Source organism: Rhea pennata, chromosome 4 (genome assembly GCF_028389875.1).
Source record: "Rhea pennata isolate bPtePen1 chromosome 4, bPtePen1.pri, whole genome shotgun sequence".
NCBI classification, from domain to species: domain Eukaryota; kingdom Metazoa; phylum Chordata; class Aves; order Rheiformes; family Rheidae; genus Rhea; species Rhea pennata.
Genome location: NC_084666.1, coordinates 44190762 through 44208566, shown reverse-complemented (window position 1 = coordinate 44208566; position 17805 = coordinate 44190762). Strand labels below are relative to the sequence as shown.

The 17805-nt window shown below is 37.2% G+C and overlaps 1 protein-coding gene across 5 annotated transcripts in view; it reads left to right on the top strand.

The window, feature by feature from the left end:
• Window positions 1-17251, top strand: part of RAPGEF2 (Rap guanine nucleotide exchange factor 2) — a 192712-nt gene extending 175461 nt beyond the window's left edge. For 4 of the 5 annotated variants that reach the window (XM_062573814.1, XM_062573811.1, XM_062573809.1 and 1 more), the window contains 10 exons: window positions 1055-1266; window positions 1387-1510; window positions 2288-2311; window positions 3402-3625; window positions 4467-4652; window positions 6345-6497; window positions 8923-9148; window positions 10706-11265; window positions 13187-13492; window positions 14785-17251. In XM_062573814.1, the coding sequence (XP_062429798.1) occupies window positions 1055-1266; window positions 1387-1510; window positions 2288-2311; window positions 3402-3625; window positions 4467-4652; window positions 6345-6497; window positions 8923-9148; window positions 10706-11265; window positions 13187-13492; window positions 14785-14810 (2041 nt within the window). In that variant the 3' untranslated portion in view covers window positions 14811-17251. The remainder of the gene's footprint in view (window positions 1-1054; window positions 1267-1386; window positions 1511-2287; window positions 2312-3401; window positions 3626-4466; window positions 4653-6344; window positions 6498-8922; window positions 9149-10705; window positions 11266-13186; window positions 13493-14784) is intronic. The other variant, XM_062573810.1, reaches the window with a different exon arrangement.
• Window positions 17252-17805: the final 554 nt, after the last annotated feature.

Here is a 17805-nt window from a genome sequence, read left to right as displayed (position 1 = left end):
AAACAGAAGACCTTCTTACTCAGTTCTGGAATGAAAAAGCAGGAAACTGTAACATGTGTTTAAACACATTTTTTTAAACATTCATATTTCCTGTAGAGTCTCCCAAGTTATACAGAACAGACGAAACCAAACAAAAACCACAAATATTGCAGCTGTGAAAAAGCTAGGGAAAGTTGAATTAAAAAATGGCTATTTTCGCACCTTCTCTGACAAAAGCCCTAGCAGACAGATTGAATATGTCACTTTTTCCTGATGGTCACTGTTCTTGGGTATCATCTGATCAGATGTGGCAGCAAACTCCAAGGATTCATGTTAATAATCAAGCATCTGAGACATTAAAATCTGGAGATCTAGCTCAGCTTTTTCAGCTGACCTCAGTGAGAAATAGAAGCACCCTATCTGCTAGCAGAGACTTGAATGACAGAAAGATATATCAGTACTTTCAGTGGGTAGAAATGAATGCATAACAGGCTAGCCTTGGTGTATGTAAGATGCTGTCTTTGCCAACACTACTAAGAGGAATGACCTATTTTTCTGGTACACGCTACAGCTTCAGAATAGCCTCAAATATGTAGAGATTGTTATAACAACTGGATCTAGAGACAACAAAGTCAGGTGGGAGTGGGTCGCTGCTACCACCACCTAAACTTTTTGTAGGTGGCGGATGGTTCTTCCTGCAATCTGGGAATCTTGAAATAACTAGTGATCCTCAGGTACGCCTAGATTGTATTATCCAATTCAGACACTGTTTCAAAATAGTAAGAGTGAATACCTACTCTTTATAACATTTAATTTCTTCTCCATATATTACTTAATGTTTATGATTACATCATGCTGCTATTCTCAGTTTTTATGTTTTTTTTATAGAAGTTGTCTTGTAATAATGCACAAAGGAAGTTTTTGCTTTTGTTGTTTCATTTTGTCGACATTGTTGTACTACACTCTTCTGACAAGCTGGTATTTCTTATAGATAACTTAATATGTGTTTTTCCAGGCATTTTTGCTTATTTCTTTCCATTGATCTTGAACTTTTGCAATTTTTGTTTGTTTCAAGTGGTCTGAATTTGGCACCAGTTGCACGGCTCCGAACTACCTGGGAAAAACTTCCAAGCAAGTACGAGAAACTGTTTCAAGATCTACAGGACTTGTTTGATCCATCTAGGAACATGGCGAAGTATCGTAATGTCCTTAATAGCCAGAATCTGCAGCCACCTATTATTCCTCTGTTTCCTGTTATCAAAAAAGACCTTACATTCCTTCATGAAGGTAAATGCAAAATTCCCCCCCCCCCCTTTTTTTTCTTAAAAAGAAAGAAAGAAAGAAAGAAAAACAGCTAAGGAAAGTTAACATTGCTGCCAAATAAATATTAATGTTTGTTGATTCTAGGAAATGATTCAAAAGTGGAGGGCTTGGTCAATTTTGAGAAGCTGAGAATGATTGCAAAAGAAATTCGCCATGTTGGTCGCATGGCATCTGTTAACATGGATCCTGCTTTAATGTTTAGAACCAGGTAAGTTTGTTGTGCTCAGCAGAGTCGCTCTCAATTGAGAAAATGCTAGGTAGCAGTAAGAGAGACTTTTCAAATTAATGCCTGTGCATATATTTGGCGAAAAAAGGATTTTTCCCCACTAACATTGGGCACTCGGTCATAATTTTTCAGTGAGAGTTCTGTATATGTGCAAAAGTGATTTGTTTTTCAATTTCAGAATCAGTTTGTATCTCTTTCATGTCCCCTTGTTATATTGGAACAATATGCAAAATTATACATTGTATATATTGAAGTCAATCTTTAAAGTGGCGAAATCATTACCTTTTGTGTGTTTATAAATAAATAAATATTTTTAAATATATATATTTAAATTATTCCTTATCTGCCAGATGCTTATTCCAGAAATAAGATTTCATCTCTGGGAGAGAGGGAGGGGGAGGGCCAGTTTTGGATACTTATGTATTAGCCTGTTTGAAATGTTAATGTGTACCAACCTTATCATTTTGATATAATGGAAGTGGAAATGTATGATAATTAGTGTAAGTTAGTGCTTTTAGAAAATGTGGAGTGAATGGTCTTTTGGCTTCATGTTAGACCTAGCTTAATGCATACTCTTTTTCTTAATTTGAACTAGAAGAGTTTGTAATACGTGACTATGCCTGAGTCAAGGCTTTTTGAAATGTTTGTGGGCTTCTAGAACTGCTTGTCCTGAGGTCCGGTCTTCTTTCTGTCTTTCTTGTGATCTTTCTCTGTCTCTTCTTAAACCCATGCTTTACTCTTCCTGGCTCTCACTTGCAGGAAGAAGAAATGGAGGAGTTTGGGGTAAGTGGTTGGAGACAACGCACACAGAAATTCATTATCCCCTTTCCATTTGCATTGTTTCCTACTTTCTATCTTTAATTTTCTGGTGCTTTGATATTTTTCCTTTTGTTAACCTTTTTTATTTTTGTTGTTGTTTTTACTGACAATACATTTTAATCCAGGAGTGCTTTTGCTTTTGAGATTGAAACACAAAAGCTGTAGAATATTTTTAGGTGTTTATAGATGGGGATGGGGGAGGATTCTTTCCCCCTCTCCCTCCCATTTAAATTGCCAAAGGAAACGACTTTCTGTAAAAGAAAAGTCGTAAAAACAGCAAGGCTGAAACAGCTAAAAATTGCGGTTAACTTTCTTATGCCTAATAAGCAATTATGAGAATCAAATACAAATGTTAAAAGTTAAAGTATTTGCTAAACTAACTTCATATTTTCACACTACAGTTCAGCCATCATTTTTACCCTTAACAATTCTGGAACAATGCATAGCTTTCATATAGACATACATACATTGAAATGTGCATGGCATTTATTTCATCCTTAACTTGCTGATCATTTTATTTAACAAAGAGCTCACTGTATTCAACTCAGGAACATAGATGGAAGTTTTATTAAGTAAAGCTGAGCTGTACATTTTGTTATATGGTCTGATTAAAAAAATATGTGGAAGATACTGTGAAAGATTTCTAACTATGTACTTAAATTTGAGCCTCTACTAGAGTCTTCTATCAGCATTGCCTTGCTGCATGAGCTTTTTCTAATGCTCCAGTCTTCTCAGTAGCTGGCTTACGTCAGAGAGCTAGCTTGAATGCTTTTCTAGATGCGTGAAGTGATATTGCCTAGTTGGAGAAGAATAGGTTAAATATTTGTGTAATGAAAATAGTGCCTGTAACCAAGTAAAAAGATCTTCTGACCCTCATCCTTCTATCTGTTATAGCTATTTGACTTACTGGAATGAGGCATGTAAGCTTTGACTATAGACTGACATTCATGCAGTCTTTTGCATGTTTGCAAGTTTATCAAGTGATACTATGTTTGAACTAAGTCACGCTTTTCCCCTCTTTCCCCACTTCCATCCCCACACACCTTCCCTCCAGGTCTCTCAGCCAAGGCAGCACAAATGCAGCTGTGCTAGATGTCGCACAAACAGGTGGTCATAAAAAGCGGGTCCGCCGCAGCTCCTTCCTTAATGCTAAAAAGCTGTATGAAGACGCTCAGATGGCGCGGAAAGTAAAGCAGTATCTCTCAAACTTGGATCTAGAGATGGATGAAGAGAGCCTTCAGACACTGTCTTTGCAGTGTGAGCCAGCCACCAGCACATGTGAGCATTGTCATTTGTTATGGACTGTGAGGAGACCATAAGTATACCCCTGCTTCTTATTTTCAAGGAGTAAGTGGGAACAATGAGTAGATGATGAGTTGGAAAATGTGTCTGATCATCCACAAGCACTAAACATCTATAAATTTGAAGGGCATCATCTCAAAAAATAACAACATAAATTTGTATAGGAGATGAGCCTTTTTGGAAGATGTAATGCTGAAGTGCACGAAGGTGCCTTTGACTTACCTGTATGAAGGGTGTGGAGGAGCTAGATGTTTTTCTACAGTTCTGATCTGCTCTAGCTGTGTGTCAGTAGGGTTTATCATCGTACATATCTTAGCCTTGAGAGGTGAACAAGAGGTGAACTTTTTTCTGTGAAGATATTTCACAAAGCTGATGGGAGGGTTGTACCTTGTTGCTGAGAAGGGGGGCCTTACGTTGAAAATAACTTTTATTTTGATTTAAGAGAATGCTGTATCTTATGTCCTCCCCTTCTAGGTGGCAAAAATTAATAATTAGATGTCTATTGTAAATTAACTGTAGTCCTTATTAATTGTAGTCCAGTATAACTTCAGGTCATATTTCTAATAATTATAATAATAGTATTTTATATGAGCTTTATTTAGAGAAAGAGAGCAAAGGACCTTTGATGACTGGAATATTTCAAAAGAAAAGTTAAATCCCTCCTTCTTTTTCTTTTCTCCTCTTGCCTCTAAATGAATCCTACTTTATTCACTGTTTCAGTATTAGGACCTTTTAATTATCAGTTGGAGAGCTTTGCACCTCTCAAAATATTTGTAGCTAGTAATCATTCTTTGTTTTCACCCATTTTCTCACATAGTACCGAAAAATCCAGGAGACAAACGATCTGGAAAATCTGAAACATCACCAGTGGCTCCCCGGGCAGGAATACAGCAGAAAGTGCAGCAGCAGCAGCAACATAAAGTAAACCAAGCATTGCAAGTCCCTGCTGTATCTCTTTATCCTTCTCGCAAGAAAGTGCCAGTCAAAGACCTTCCACCATTTGGTGAGTGGAGCAAAGAATTGTTTGGCTCAGTACTCTGAGGTTTGATTGTTTATGTCAGGGAAGTATTTTTAATCAAATAAGATCCAGGCATTTGTTTCAAGTAGTAGTATATAGCAGTTATGACAGCTTATGCAATGTATGCATATAGATCCTTTTCTCTAGAGATGGACAGAGAGATATCTTGCAGGAAAGCATCCTGTCAATTTAATCGATGTAATTATATTATCTTTGGCTAACAGCTGGAAGGAAAGTTCTTCTCTGACTATTTGTACAAGTGCCTTTTTCAAAGGGATTAGTGACTTGGAGGTTTTGTTTTGAGTGACCCATCTGAGATGCCTCAGACTCTCACGTTTTTTCAAGAGTTGAATGTTTATTATGAAATTCAGGCCTGTGCAAAATCAGTACTCCTGTTAAAATATAGGCCCCAAGTTTTGCTTTGAGAATTGTCCCTCTGACTTCTACTCCCTAACACTTTATTTTTATGCCAGTATTGCTGTCTGCATACAACTGTGGTAGATACTGAACAATAATAATTTATTCTAATATAATTTGGTTTCAAAATCTGTGTCCCAGCTGTATACATAACCAAATGCATTATTAAAGACCTTTTTACATATCACTTGAAGTACTATAAAATTCTCAGCAAGTATAAAATGGATAACTGGCCCTTGTCATTACATGATAGTAATTTCACAAGAGCATAATTCTGATTTCACCAATTAGTTTCACTTACACACTGCTTAGACTTATAGAGAGGAGTTAGAAGTAGCAAAATGAGCAAGAAACAATTTAATATTCATCTAGTTCTTGTTAATTATGCCCCTAAATTTTAATCTTAATAGGACTTTGAAGACTATGTTTTCACTCATCAGTGGAACAGTTGCTGAACAGCTGGGTAGATTATGTTGATGAAACAGCTCTTAATTATTGATTGCAGGAAAAAAAAATGCAAAGGTCACAAAGAAGCTCCATCTTCACTTTTAAGCAGAACTATCCTAAGGTTTTAGTCTGCATGAACAAATCTTCCGTCTCAGAAAAGCAGTTCTTTATGCCATAGGTTATTACACCATATATCATTTTCAGGATGTCGGTACTCTTTGGTTTCCCAAAATAGGCTGACGCAGAGACAATTTGCAGAAGCAAAAGGAAGAAAGGCCACCCCAGGAGGACCTTGTTTTTAAGCCTAGTCTTGCCAGTCATCTTTGCCAGCTTTCTTTGACCTTCTGTACTGCTCTATGAATAGAAAAAGAAGTGGAAGAACAGTTTCAGTTCCTACTGTGTAAATCTTCACTAGCCCAGTGAGATCTGAGGGGTTGTGTGCATTCTCACTATTTTAGCTCAAGTTCACAGCAACCATTACTGTACATATCCTGGGTTATAGATCTGTATACACGGTATTCTGAAACACAATTTCTAGATTATACTTTCAGAGATAAAATATGTCTTTTAGGTGGCCAAAATGAAAGACTGGCTTGATTAAAATGCAAAAATAAAGCACTATATTTTGAATAGAAGTAGATTTAAAACTTTAATTTCATTTGAGCTAGTGCTGCAAACTCGCAAATGAAAAATATATAAAAATTTGGTTTTTTTTTTTCCCTGTATGGCATCTCCTCTGTAAACACATTGTGAAATTCGAAGTTTTTTTTTTATCTCAGACTTTACATCTGTAACATTCATTCTTACTTAAAGGCATTAACTCTCCACAAGCTTTAAAGAAAATTCTTTCATTGTCTGAAGAAGGAAGTTTGGACCGTCACAAGAAACAATCTGAAGACACAATATCAAGTGCATCTTCACAGCTGTCTTCTCCTCCCACTTCACCACAGAGTTCTCCAAGGAAAGGTATTAGACATGTGCAACATTTCTCATTCTGTTTTCCAAAGTCTGCAAGTTTCAGGAATTTCTGAGAGAGGATTTAAAGGTCAGGATGAAGTACTGCTGCTTTTATTTTTATTACACACAGTCAGCAAGAGAGCAGGAGGTGATGCATTAGTGGAAGACCCGAAAGCCCTCCTATTAGCTAAATGCAGGAAGATGGCCTGAAATGATAGTGCAGCAGGCCACTCTCATTGCTGCTGCTTCAGATAAAATATTCCCATCGTAAGTGTCTTCTGCCAGTGGCAGCATGTGCATATTGAAATTTAACATATGGCATTGAGCATGTTAACCTATTAGAGGAATTATTTGTTATATTATTCATCTGGATGAGATGTGACCTGTGTATGAAAGGCAGGGTTAGGGTGTTCAGAATTTAAATTACTAATAAACAACATTTTCCTAGCAGCAGAATTACTCAAACAATAGATGTGGATATTTGAGAAACAGTATTGCACAGTGGAACTTTCTTGACAGAGTTCATTTTAAATGATTTTGTAGTTATTTTTTTAAAAAATGCATTTAGGCCCTTGGAAAAGGAATTAATTTTTTTTAACTTGCTTGTTTTTTCATTGCACTTGTTCAGTTTATAAATTGAAGAAAAAGAGAATGCAGGCACTTGCTTGTAATTTAAACAAAAAAGTCACTTTGGAAGTATGATAGAATAGTTGGATTGCAGATAACCTCTAGGTTATTCTCTTTTCAGAATATCATAAAGTCATAATAATAAAGTCAAGTTTAATAGCTACAGAGTATAATGTTATGTTAAAATATGTGTGTTGGAATTGACCCCCAGAGCTCAGAACTTTGAAGGAGGTTAGAGTGTTGGAGACTGTAACTGTGAGAAGAAACTTTCACAGGGGTGGTAAAGAATTAAAACTTATATGGATATTGCATTCTTTTCAAGCTAAACCCTTTTCTTACCCTGGTCGGTGACAGTGGCAATCAGCTGATGTCTAACAGCTCCAGACTAATGGGTCTAACCAGTTCCTTCCCTTTCAGGGGAAAAGAGTAACAAGAATAACAATTCACTGTGGATCTGTGGCATAGATGGGGTTTATAGAAGAAGCAAAAGGGGGTGGGGAGAAGTTCAGTTGGATAAGTAGAGGTTGGAAAAGGGGAAATATGAATATGGCAAGAGAGTGCATATCCAAATGCATATTCAAAATCTCTATTGAAATAATTTTTGCTAAGGTCAGATGGAGGAGAATGTTATGCAGAGAGGACTTAAATTATCAGCTTCGATCCTTGTAAGATCTCAGCATAACTTTTCCCAAATACTTTATTAGAGAAAAGTGAATTTATATAAATTTGGTCATATCTGTGCATTTCTTGAAAAAAGGAATTGGGATTTTGTGCTTGCCTAACAGTGGGAAGAATATTGTGTATTTTAAAAGAGCAAATCTTAAATGTGTTTCTAAATTTAAAGAGAGAAAGAAATCCTGAGATTGATGGCAATATCAAGCTAATGGTATCTTCTTTTCTGTCAGTCAAGTCTGACAGAATTCATCCCATATTCTTAGCAAGTGTGAATTGGGATAAATCAGTTGAAGTCTTTTGAGGCTAAAGTATAGACTGAAAGCCAAAAATGAAAACTGCAGTTATATGTAAATGTACGTTTAATGAACTTTAACTTAGCTGATGAGAACATTCAGTACAACTTTTTAATACTAAAGTAAAAGCTGTATTTGCCCCCTGTGGCATTTCATGATTTGCAGATTTTATCTGTCTGGCAGTGCCTGTGCTACCACCAGATTATTGTATAATTCTGGTAATACATGCTATAGGATATTATCTTTTGGAATAGAATCAGATAGCCAAGTACCATAAAGAAAACTTTAAAATCTTGAATATTTTTTTCTAACTTAATTGAAAATACTTCAGGCCTTCTCTCAGCCAAGATAAGTAATAAGCAGTCAGCCATCCCAGACATCTGTGCTTCATGTTCTATATGCTATTCATCTCTGAAGCGTAGCTTTGCTGAGCAGAAAAGCTATGTAAGAGGCTCTCTTGGATCACTTGAAGCATTAATCTTATCCAGTGCATTTCTTTGTTCCAATCCTTGTGACTGTGTTTATGTACAAGCTGTTTTTTTCATGTGAAGTGGGATCTCATAATGTAGGGATATAAATATGATGCATTTGCTAATAATTTGGAGGAAGAGAAGAAGGTGAGCAGTTGGATTCTAACCAAGCAGGTCATGTTGCTACATTCTTAAATCTCATATTAAGAAATAGAACATAAAAGTTTATATCTTTGTCTTTTAAGTGCTGCTTTTGTGAATAAAATGGAATCACAATTTTGATGTGCTACTGTAGCAGTGAGTCTGTCTGACAATAGTTGATCAGGCTTCTCAGGCTGTTTGAGTAACACAATGTTGTTCCTTTTGCAGCCTATACTTTGGCTCCTAGTGGCACGGTGGATAACTTTTCAGATTCTGGTCACAGTGAAATTTCTTCCAGATCTAGTATTGTCAGCAATTCTTCTTTTGACTCCATGCCAGTCTCCCTCCATGATGAGAGGAGACAGAGACACTCTGTCAGCATCGTGGAGACCAATCTTGGTGTGGGAAGGATTGACAGAAGAATTATGATTGAACCAGATCAATACAGCTTAGGGTAGGAATTTTATTAATATTTACTTTATATTATGCTTTTACATAGCATGTATGTGTCTTATGTGTATTTGTTTATATAACCTTATTTGTATCTTTCTCAAATATTTCATCTTCCTCCTCCTTAAAAAAAAACACTATTTGAATGCTGCATCTTATGATAAAGCTCTATTTTTTGACTAGAAAATGTTATGTGCTCCCCAATGTGTCTTTAGGTCTACAGCAGTAGCAATAACCATTTGCTTACTGCTCTTTATTTCCCGAGTATTCAGTAGTGCTGCAGATTATTCTCTTTGGGTGGTAGATTAGTATTCTAGCCTGTTTTCTAGATGGAATTAACTGAATTGTACAAATAATTTATTATCTAATTGTTCAGTGATCAGACTGAGAGCAGAAATCTTGGTTTCCCAGAAAAGTGTGAATTTACCTAACTCAGTGTTTTATCTCACATATCTCTCCTTGTCAACAAAGTTTAAATAATTGGAAGCTAAAATTCACTTAGGCTGCTGGTTTTCTGAGTAATTTTCTAAGTAATTAAGTTTTATAATGATAAGGAAGCTAGTGCTATGAGGAGTTCTCCAAATCTGTAGCAGTGAGCCTTGGTCTGAAAATAACCGGAGCTGCAGATCTCATTTAGTCTCTACTTACTGTTCTGAGATGTTACTTGGAAGCTGCAGTTCCCTGGATGTTCTTAAGCTCCTAATTCTGAGGGGTCTGTGGATGGCAGACCTGTTCCAAAACTGGTGTCCTTCAGTTCTGGGAATTCCAGGCTTTGCAAACTCTTTAGTCAGATGTCTTAAATGTTTGGAAGACCCAGGGTTCCTGTGTACATAGAAAGTTACCCTGGAAATCCTGGGAGCCCTGGTAGCTGCTAAATAAAACCAACACCTTGTCAGTTTTTGCTGTTGCTGTGTAAGTGATAGTGTCAGGCTCGCACAATAGCTGAAAGGGTACATATTTGTTTTAGTGAGTAGTGTGTATTTCACACACAGTTCAATGAACTTACATTTGCAAGAAATACTGAAAAGTTTAATTTCAGAGTTTCCTAAACTGAAAAGATCCAAAAAGCAGAAACCTAAACTGCTAATTTTAAATTTCATCTGCCTCTCGTTAAAACTCAGTTACTACTTTTTTAGTCTTTAGCTTTGCCTGTGTCTGGAAAAACACTGGAAAAGCTACTTATCTGTCTGTCTAGCCACTCTTTCAGTATTTTGTAATACTGATGTACAGCATCTCAGTGCTGTTTGCCTGCCTAAATGGGCAGCTTCAAAGCTTTGATTCACCTTTTGAAATAAATCACAAGAAGTGTTAAGTTTTATCAGAATATCTATTCAGTAATTGTTCCTTTTTTTGTTATCCATTTTGTTATGGATAAACTTGAAATGAAAATGTTCTATACTCAAAATTGAATTAGTCATTATTGCCAGTAATACTTGATAGAAATTGCCTTGAAACCTTCATTACACTTGCTTTTCTCTTGATTGTCTCATTCTTCATGTTTTCTAAATGATCTCAGATTCCATTGCTGATTTTTTCCCCCTTCTCTTCAATGTCCATTTAGCTCATATGCACCACTGCCAGAGAACAGAGGCCTGTATGCAGGAGCAACTGTACTTTCTTCTCCGAGTACAGAAGAACTGTCACAGGATCAGGGGGACAGAGCTTCACTTGATGCCGCTGACAGTGGCCGTGGTAGCTGGACTTCTTGTTCGAGTGGTTCTCATGACAACATACAAACAATACAGCACCAGAGAAGCTGGGAGACGCTGCCTTTTGGACATACTCATTTTGATAGTTCAGGCGATGGGGCCGGACTGTGGGCCCCAGGCAGTCACATGGACCAGCTGATGTTCCCTGATCATGGCACAAAGTATGGCAGGCAAAGTCAAGGTAGGGAGGGCCTTGATCAAGCACAGTCCAGAGCAAGCTGGGCATCCTCAACAGGCTACTGGGGAGAGGACTCAGAAGGTGATACAGGTACCATAAAGCGGAGGGGTGGGAAAGATGTTTCAATTGAAGCTGAAACCAGTAGTATAACATCTGTAACCACAGAGGAGTCCAAACCAGCTCCCATGCCTGCTCATATAGCAGTATCATCAAGTAGTACAAAGGGGCTTATTGGTAAGTTAAATTTTGTTTGCCATGAAGTATTTTAATTCATTTGTCTATAGTTACTAGTTTTATTCTAAAGTATCTTTCTTTTCCTGGTTTTATTTTTAAAGCAAGAAAAGCATTATGTATTCTCTCCCAAATTTTGCCCTTTAACAGTGTATTTATTGCTAGGGGAAATATTACTTGTTGATGCTCAGTTTGGTGTTAACTCCTTTGTATTTCAAGAGAGCCTGCCATACATCAAAAAAAAACAGCTTAACTGCTGGACAGTATTTTGAGAGGTTGATTTATTTAGGTTTCTGTTTTGAAATGTGAACTACTCTTCGCAGTAAGCCTCCATATTCTATATTTAGATATCTCAATAAATGTGGCCTGATTTTTCAGAAGTATTTTTCTTTATACCTCTGTATGACTTGTCTGATAATTGTGAAAGTTCCTTACTTCTGAAAATGGGGTCACTTAGTGCTTACGTACAGATTTAGATGTTTGTCTTTGGACAGCCAAAACTGAAGAGGTTCTTAAGAAATTAGAGTTGAAATACATTTGTAGTCATTTAACAAAGGGAAGATCAAATTATATATAAATTAACATGGCAGTGGCTCTGGCAGTGTTTAACATTTTTCTCATGTTGTTCCTTCTGTGCTTCCCAGATGTCTTTGGGCCTCAGCATTTTGCCTGAGTTTCATTTGTTTCATCCCCCTTTTCTTTGAATATCTCTCTTCAAGTTAATATGTAGAACTGTCTGAAATTCATTCTGTGTTGACACAGCTGAAAAACTCTGCCAGATTGAGGTCATGCTGAGACTACTGTGATAAACTGCTTTTCCATTTTCTATCCAAGTATATTGTTTAGTAATGGCCCATTGCCTCAGAGCTAGGGTGCAAATTTGAATCCCTGAACTATGAAGAGGGAGAAGCCATTCAGGTCAGAATCTGAGCTTCCAATTCATGCCATTCTTTTAATTTTATCAATGCACTTGGTTTCCACCAGAAAGTGGAACAAGTGTGCTTTCACTTGTTTCACTTTGTATTCCAAAATACAGATCCATAAAACCGAGGCCTATCTGCTGTGTCCCTGCAAATGCTTAAAATTCTTGGTTTCTAAATTTTCTCCCTTCAAATTCTCTGTAAGAGAGAACTTCTGAGTATGCCCAGAATGAAGTCTAGATCAGATGCAATTAAGACCTAACAAGATTCACAAAATGAGTGGTGATCTTTCTTCTCCTTTGTGAGATCTTACTCAGTTATTTTTTTTATAAGCATACTTTCTACATTTAATTTTATAGAGAATACAACTATAACCAGAGCAGGCGATGATGCATACAGAAAGCATGATGATAAGGTTCACTCCTCTTTCCTACATTTTGGAATTATATCTTACTAAATAGTAATTTTTGTAGGAAGATATCAGTTGCTGGTTTGTTTGTAAGATGTTAATGACAAGATGGGCTTTTATGCACAAAGCCAATCTTCAGAATTAAAATAGTCATGTATTGGGGCAGATGCCAGAATTCCCGATAATTGCCACTTCCATGTACTCTTGAGTCTTACCCCACACTGGTTTCTTTCTGAGTAGTGAATGTTTTATTCTGGACAAGTGATGGAACAGCTTCAGCTGCTAAGTTTTAACAGGTTCCCCATGTAATTTAGTGAATTTTATTAGACTAATACTTCACTACTGGAAGAATAACTGCATACTGTGTATGTTGTATATTCTACATTTTCTTATATGAAAGACCTTAATGCTATTGTACTGCCCTTATATGTTTATTTTTTTAAGATCTCTATGTACTATGTGATATAGAACTCCTGTCCTTCTTAGGGTTTTCTCATCCTGTGATCTCATGATGCTTGATATTTAATTTTCACTATTCTTCTTTGAGCATTTTTCTCTTACCATCTCTTATAATGGTCTATTGGTTTTCCTGCAGCACGAAAAGAAGGTCGGTATCGGGAACCACCTCCAACTCCTCCTGGTTATGTAGGAATACCTATTGCTGAGTTTGCGGAAGGTGTATGTCATCCAGCCAGAAAGCCTCCAGACTACAACGTAGCACTTCAGAGGTCTAGGATGGTGGCACGGACATGTGAGACCCATGGGACATCAGCTCCGCAGCAGCAGTCGCATGGCCATTCAACTAGTAGGCCTGTGAACAAACCTCAGTGGCATAAACCAAATGAGTCAGATCCACGTCTTGCTCACTATCAGTCTCAAGGGTTTTCCACAGAGGAAGATGGTAAATTTCTAATTGTTAGATTTTGAGAGTACTGCATGCGGAAATGCTCAGTTTTCACAGACACAAAGCACATTACATAAACACATTATACACGTGTTCTGCAGTAGCAATTCTTTCCATAATTTGAGCTCTCTTCCACCTTTCAAAGCTTTTTATTTTTTTCACTTTTTGGAAGGGGAGGAATTCAGTTCATCCTAAATATCACTTAAAATTTGGAACATAGGTCCACCTGAATCTCGGGCAGCCAAGCAATTGGCTTAGGCAGCTTCTCTGGAAGTGCTTAAATTCACCAAATAAAACCCTAATTGCCCTGAAAGTTTCAAATGTACCTAATGCTTGGCACTGACCATGCTTTTAATGGTCAAAAAAGTATCCTGGTCTACAGAGTGCCTTTTTGCCCCAGAGAGTGCTGTTTGTTGTTCAGGTTTAGATGGATAGTCACGTGCACTCTATCTGAAGCTCTTACTTTATGGACGCTGGGTCTTCACCACCAACTGTTTCACATTACAAACGTCTCCTGTTGTGCCACTTCCCTTGTCGATGTGGACAAAGCAAGTCGGTGTATTTTACGCTCAGCTATAGTGATACAGAGACTATGTAGACATAGTCTCTTTGTTTTTCTGTGGAGTGCCAATATAACTGGATTGCATATTCAGGGCTAGATGCTGAAAATTGAGCAGGGCAATGACCATATCACATGTTTGAATCTCTGATGTTTTATTTTGCTTACTGGTGGAAAGGCTAACTATTTCCCTCCCTCCCTAACTTCCTAGTTGCTAAGGCTTTATGTGCAGGATGAACTCTGCACCTGAACATGGTGAGAAAACAAGAGACTTCAATAACAGGATTGCCTCAGACTTTAAGAAATACCGTGGCAGTGTGAGAATTTTTATGGTTTCTACCAGTGACTACTTAAGCTATGATCAATTCTTATACAATCTTAATTTAAATAAATCATTAGAAAATAGTAACTTCCAGCAGATATGTTCAGGGAAGAACATAAGAGAGCTTTATTCAGCTATTAGATAGCTAGGAATAGCAGTAGTATTTCTCAAGCTATGAGAGCCTAGCTCAGTTGCAGTGATTTTCTTGCTTTCTTTGGGAATAAAATTTCAAATAAATATTTTTCAGGAAACCTGAAACGTAAAGACGTTTAGGTGGTTTTAAATATGTGCGTAATGCTCACAAAGGAATGGAAATCATATAAGCACAGTATAGGTTGTTTCGTTCAGTAGCAGTTCTTGTTCTATATGAATTAAATTATATTTTCCCCTATCCTATTGTGTTTGCAGAAGATGAACAAGTCTCTGCTGTCTAAGACTTGGGGCTTTTCTGGATCCAGAGTGAGCCAACTTAAAGGAGAGCACAAGAAGACGTCCCTAGAATAGGAGCCTTGGAACTATAGTTAAAGGATGGTGGACCTATTTGCCTCCTTCCCTGCCTTAAAGCAGCATGGGGCTTCTTCCTCTGCCCCTCCCCCTTCTGTCCCCTCTCCCCTTGCATGTGAAATACTGTGAAGAAATCGCCCTGGCACTTTTCAAACTGTGTTGCTTGAAATGCACAGTGCAGCAATCTCCGAGCTACCGCTGTCGCTGTCTGCCACATCACACAGTATCATTCCAAATTCCAAGATCATCACATCAGGATGATTAACTCTGGCTGCACTTCCCAATGCCTGGAAGGGTTTCTAAATCTTCCTTTTAGATTTTTATCACAATCCTAGCACTTAGTCTCATTGGGATAATGAGATAAGCTAGTTGTCAAACTCCATTTGGCCTTTTACCTGCAAAAAGAAAAATGCATTGAAACCCCTCAAGGAGGCAGTGCTTGTTTGCTTGTTTACAATGCCTTTGTTCCAGTTCTGTGTGTTTGTGTTCTGAGATCCAACATTGCATCCGCGTAATTATTACAGTATTATTTCCTACCTTTCAGTAGGGTTGCCAGCCTGAGCTCCTGGAAACAGTATCGGTATCACATGGCTGAGCAGGGCGGAAGGGAAGGCGGAGGTTATGGGATGCAGCCTTTCCTTGGCCATCTCACTTCACTCTTTAATAAGTGCCCCACCCTGGGATCTGCAAACGTTTGTAAATGTTAGGATTGATGGTATTGCCAACCGGGTCTAGTGTAAATGCAGAACTACCTGCTTGCAACTATCCAGTGAAGGAAAATAGGACACTGTGTGTCTCATACCTGTGCCTTGCGGAATGCAGGATGGCATGCTAAAAACCAAGTGTCCCGTTCTTAATGAGGCAGATGGCAACCCCACCTTTAAGTTATATATTATTTTTATTTTTATTTTTTTTTACTATAAAGTAGTTATTAAAGGAAAAATTAACTGGATAACATTGCAGTGAAGGCAAGTTGGGATGTCACAGCTAATGTCAACTGTTAAAACTGATCTGATAACCTCCATCCATTGACTTTGGCATTAGGGAATAAACAAGCCTTTAAATGATGAAAAGTAATAAGTTTAGATATGCCAGCCTTTGCAATGCAGAAATAGTCACAACTGTTAATGGCTTCATGGAACACTGCATGTGTAGAGAAGGCCAATGTGTAGCAAACACCTGCTCACAGCTGCTATTAACCCTGTAATGACTGAAATGACCCTCCCCTCTATTTTTGTGTTGTTTTTGCACAGACTCCGGAAAAGTGAAGGCTGCCAATCCGAGTAGTACTCAAATGTGAGGAACTGCTGGTCTTGGATTTTTTTTTTTCCATTGAACTCAGCTGATCATATTGATCAGTGGATAAACGTAAATAGCTTCAACTTTTAAAGATCAAATTGCAGTGTTTTTTCACTGTATCAAACAAATGTCAGTGCTTTATTTAATTCTCTCTCCTGTAATCATAGCTTAAGTCTATTTGCTTATATATCACATTGTCAATTATGCATTTGTAATTTTACATGTAATATGCATTATTTGCCAGTTTTATTCTCTAGGCTATGGACCTCATGTGCATATAGAAATACAAAATCCTAGCTCTATCACAAGTTGCACAAATGTTATATAAGCATTAAGTAATTGTAGACCATAGGACTGCTAATCTCAGTTCGCTGTGATGTCAAGTGCAGAATGTACAATTAACTGGTGATTTCCTCATACTTTTGATACTACTTGTACCTGTATGTCTTTTAGAAAGACATTGGTGGAGTCTGTATCCCTTTTGTATTTTTAATACAATAATTGTACATATTGGTTATATTTTTGTTGAAAATGGTAGAAATGTACTATGTTTATGCTTCTACATCCAGTTTGTATGAAGCTGGAAAATAAATAAATATAACATTAATGAAGTCCATATTGATTCTTATGCATTTTACATGTTCCACATACTTGAACAAATTTATGAAAAAATTTTATTTCTCTGTGTATTAATATTAAAGGGACATTGCCAAGTGATGCGGGCAAAAATTGGTGTGGAGTTTTTTTTTTTTAATCTGCAGTTGTGCTGCTGAAAATTTTCAGAAAGTTGGTATGTGTACTGCTGAATGAGAATGACCAATATATTGTGCAGAAATACTTCAAACGCCAAGAAGAGGTTTCTGCAGGAATGATCTTAGGTGCATATAGTATGTAAACAAGTTTGAAGGAAGACTCATGTTGTTATGAATGGTATAGAAGTAAGGAATATATATTGTAAAGTTTAAATAGAAGAATGGAAAGTGCTCCTTGTGAGTTCCTACTAACTAAGGTATTTCAAGTAGTAGAGATTACCCAATAGCATCCCTAATAATAAAAGTTAACATTAACTCAATGTCAAAGTTGTAGATTTTTTTTTCAGATGTTAGGTTCTCTATTTTCATTAGTATGCGGAAAGAAGACTGGGTTAAAACGTCACTGCTACAGTCATTATCAGCTACATCCCGTTTAGCTTTAAAATGTTTGACAGGCATTATTTCCAAATTTAAAATCAGTTCCCTGGAAAGAAGAGCAACAAAATGTTCTGTATCGGTTTAACCCTTCATAGCATAACTCTAAAATATCCATCACTAGAATCAGTACAACTTTAAGGAAAAACGGTAGAGATGATTAGATTCATATGGTGTGTGGAGGTGGAGCAAATCTCCCGTAATCGGTGGCTAATCCGTGTTGGGTACATTTCAGGCTGGAGTACTGTCATTAGTTACGATGTTGATAGAATTACATTTTTACATATATTACATACAGGTTTGTTCTTTGGAAATACTAACGGTGCTTTGTTAGGAAATATTTCCTCTCATTGACCTTGTGAGGTATGTGAACTGTTTGCACGCCTGTCAACTTTTTTCCACATGCTTTGTGTTGTATGGCATTAGGCAGCATTCCCTG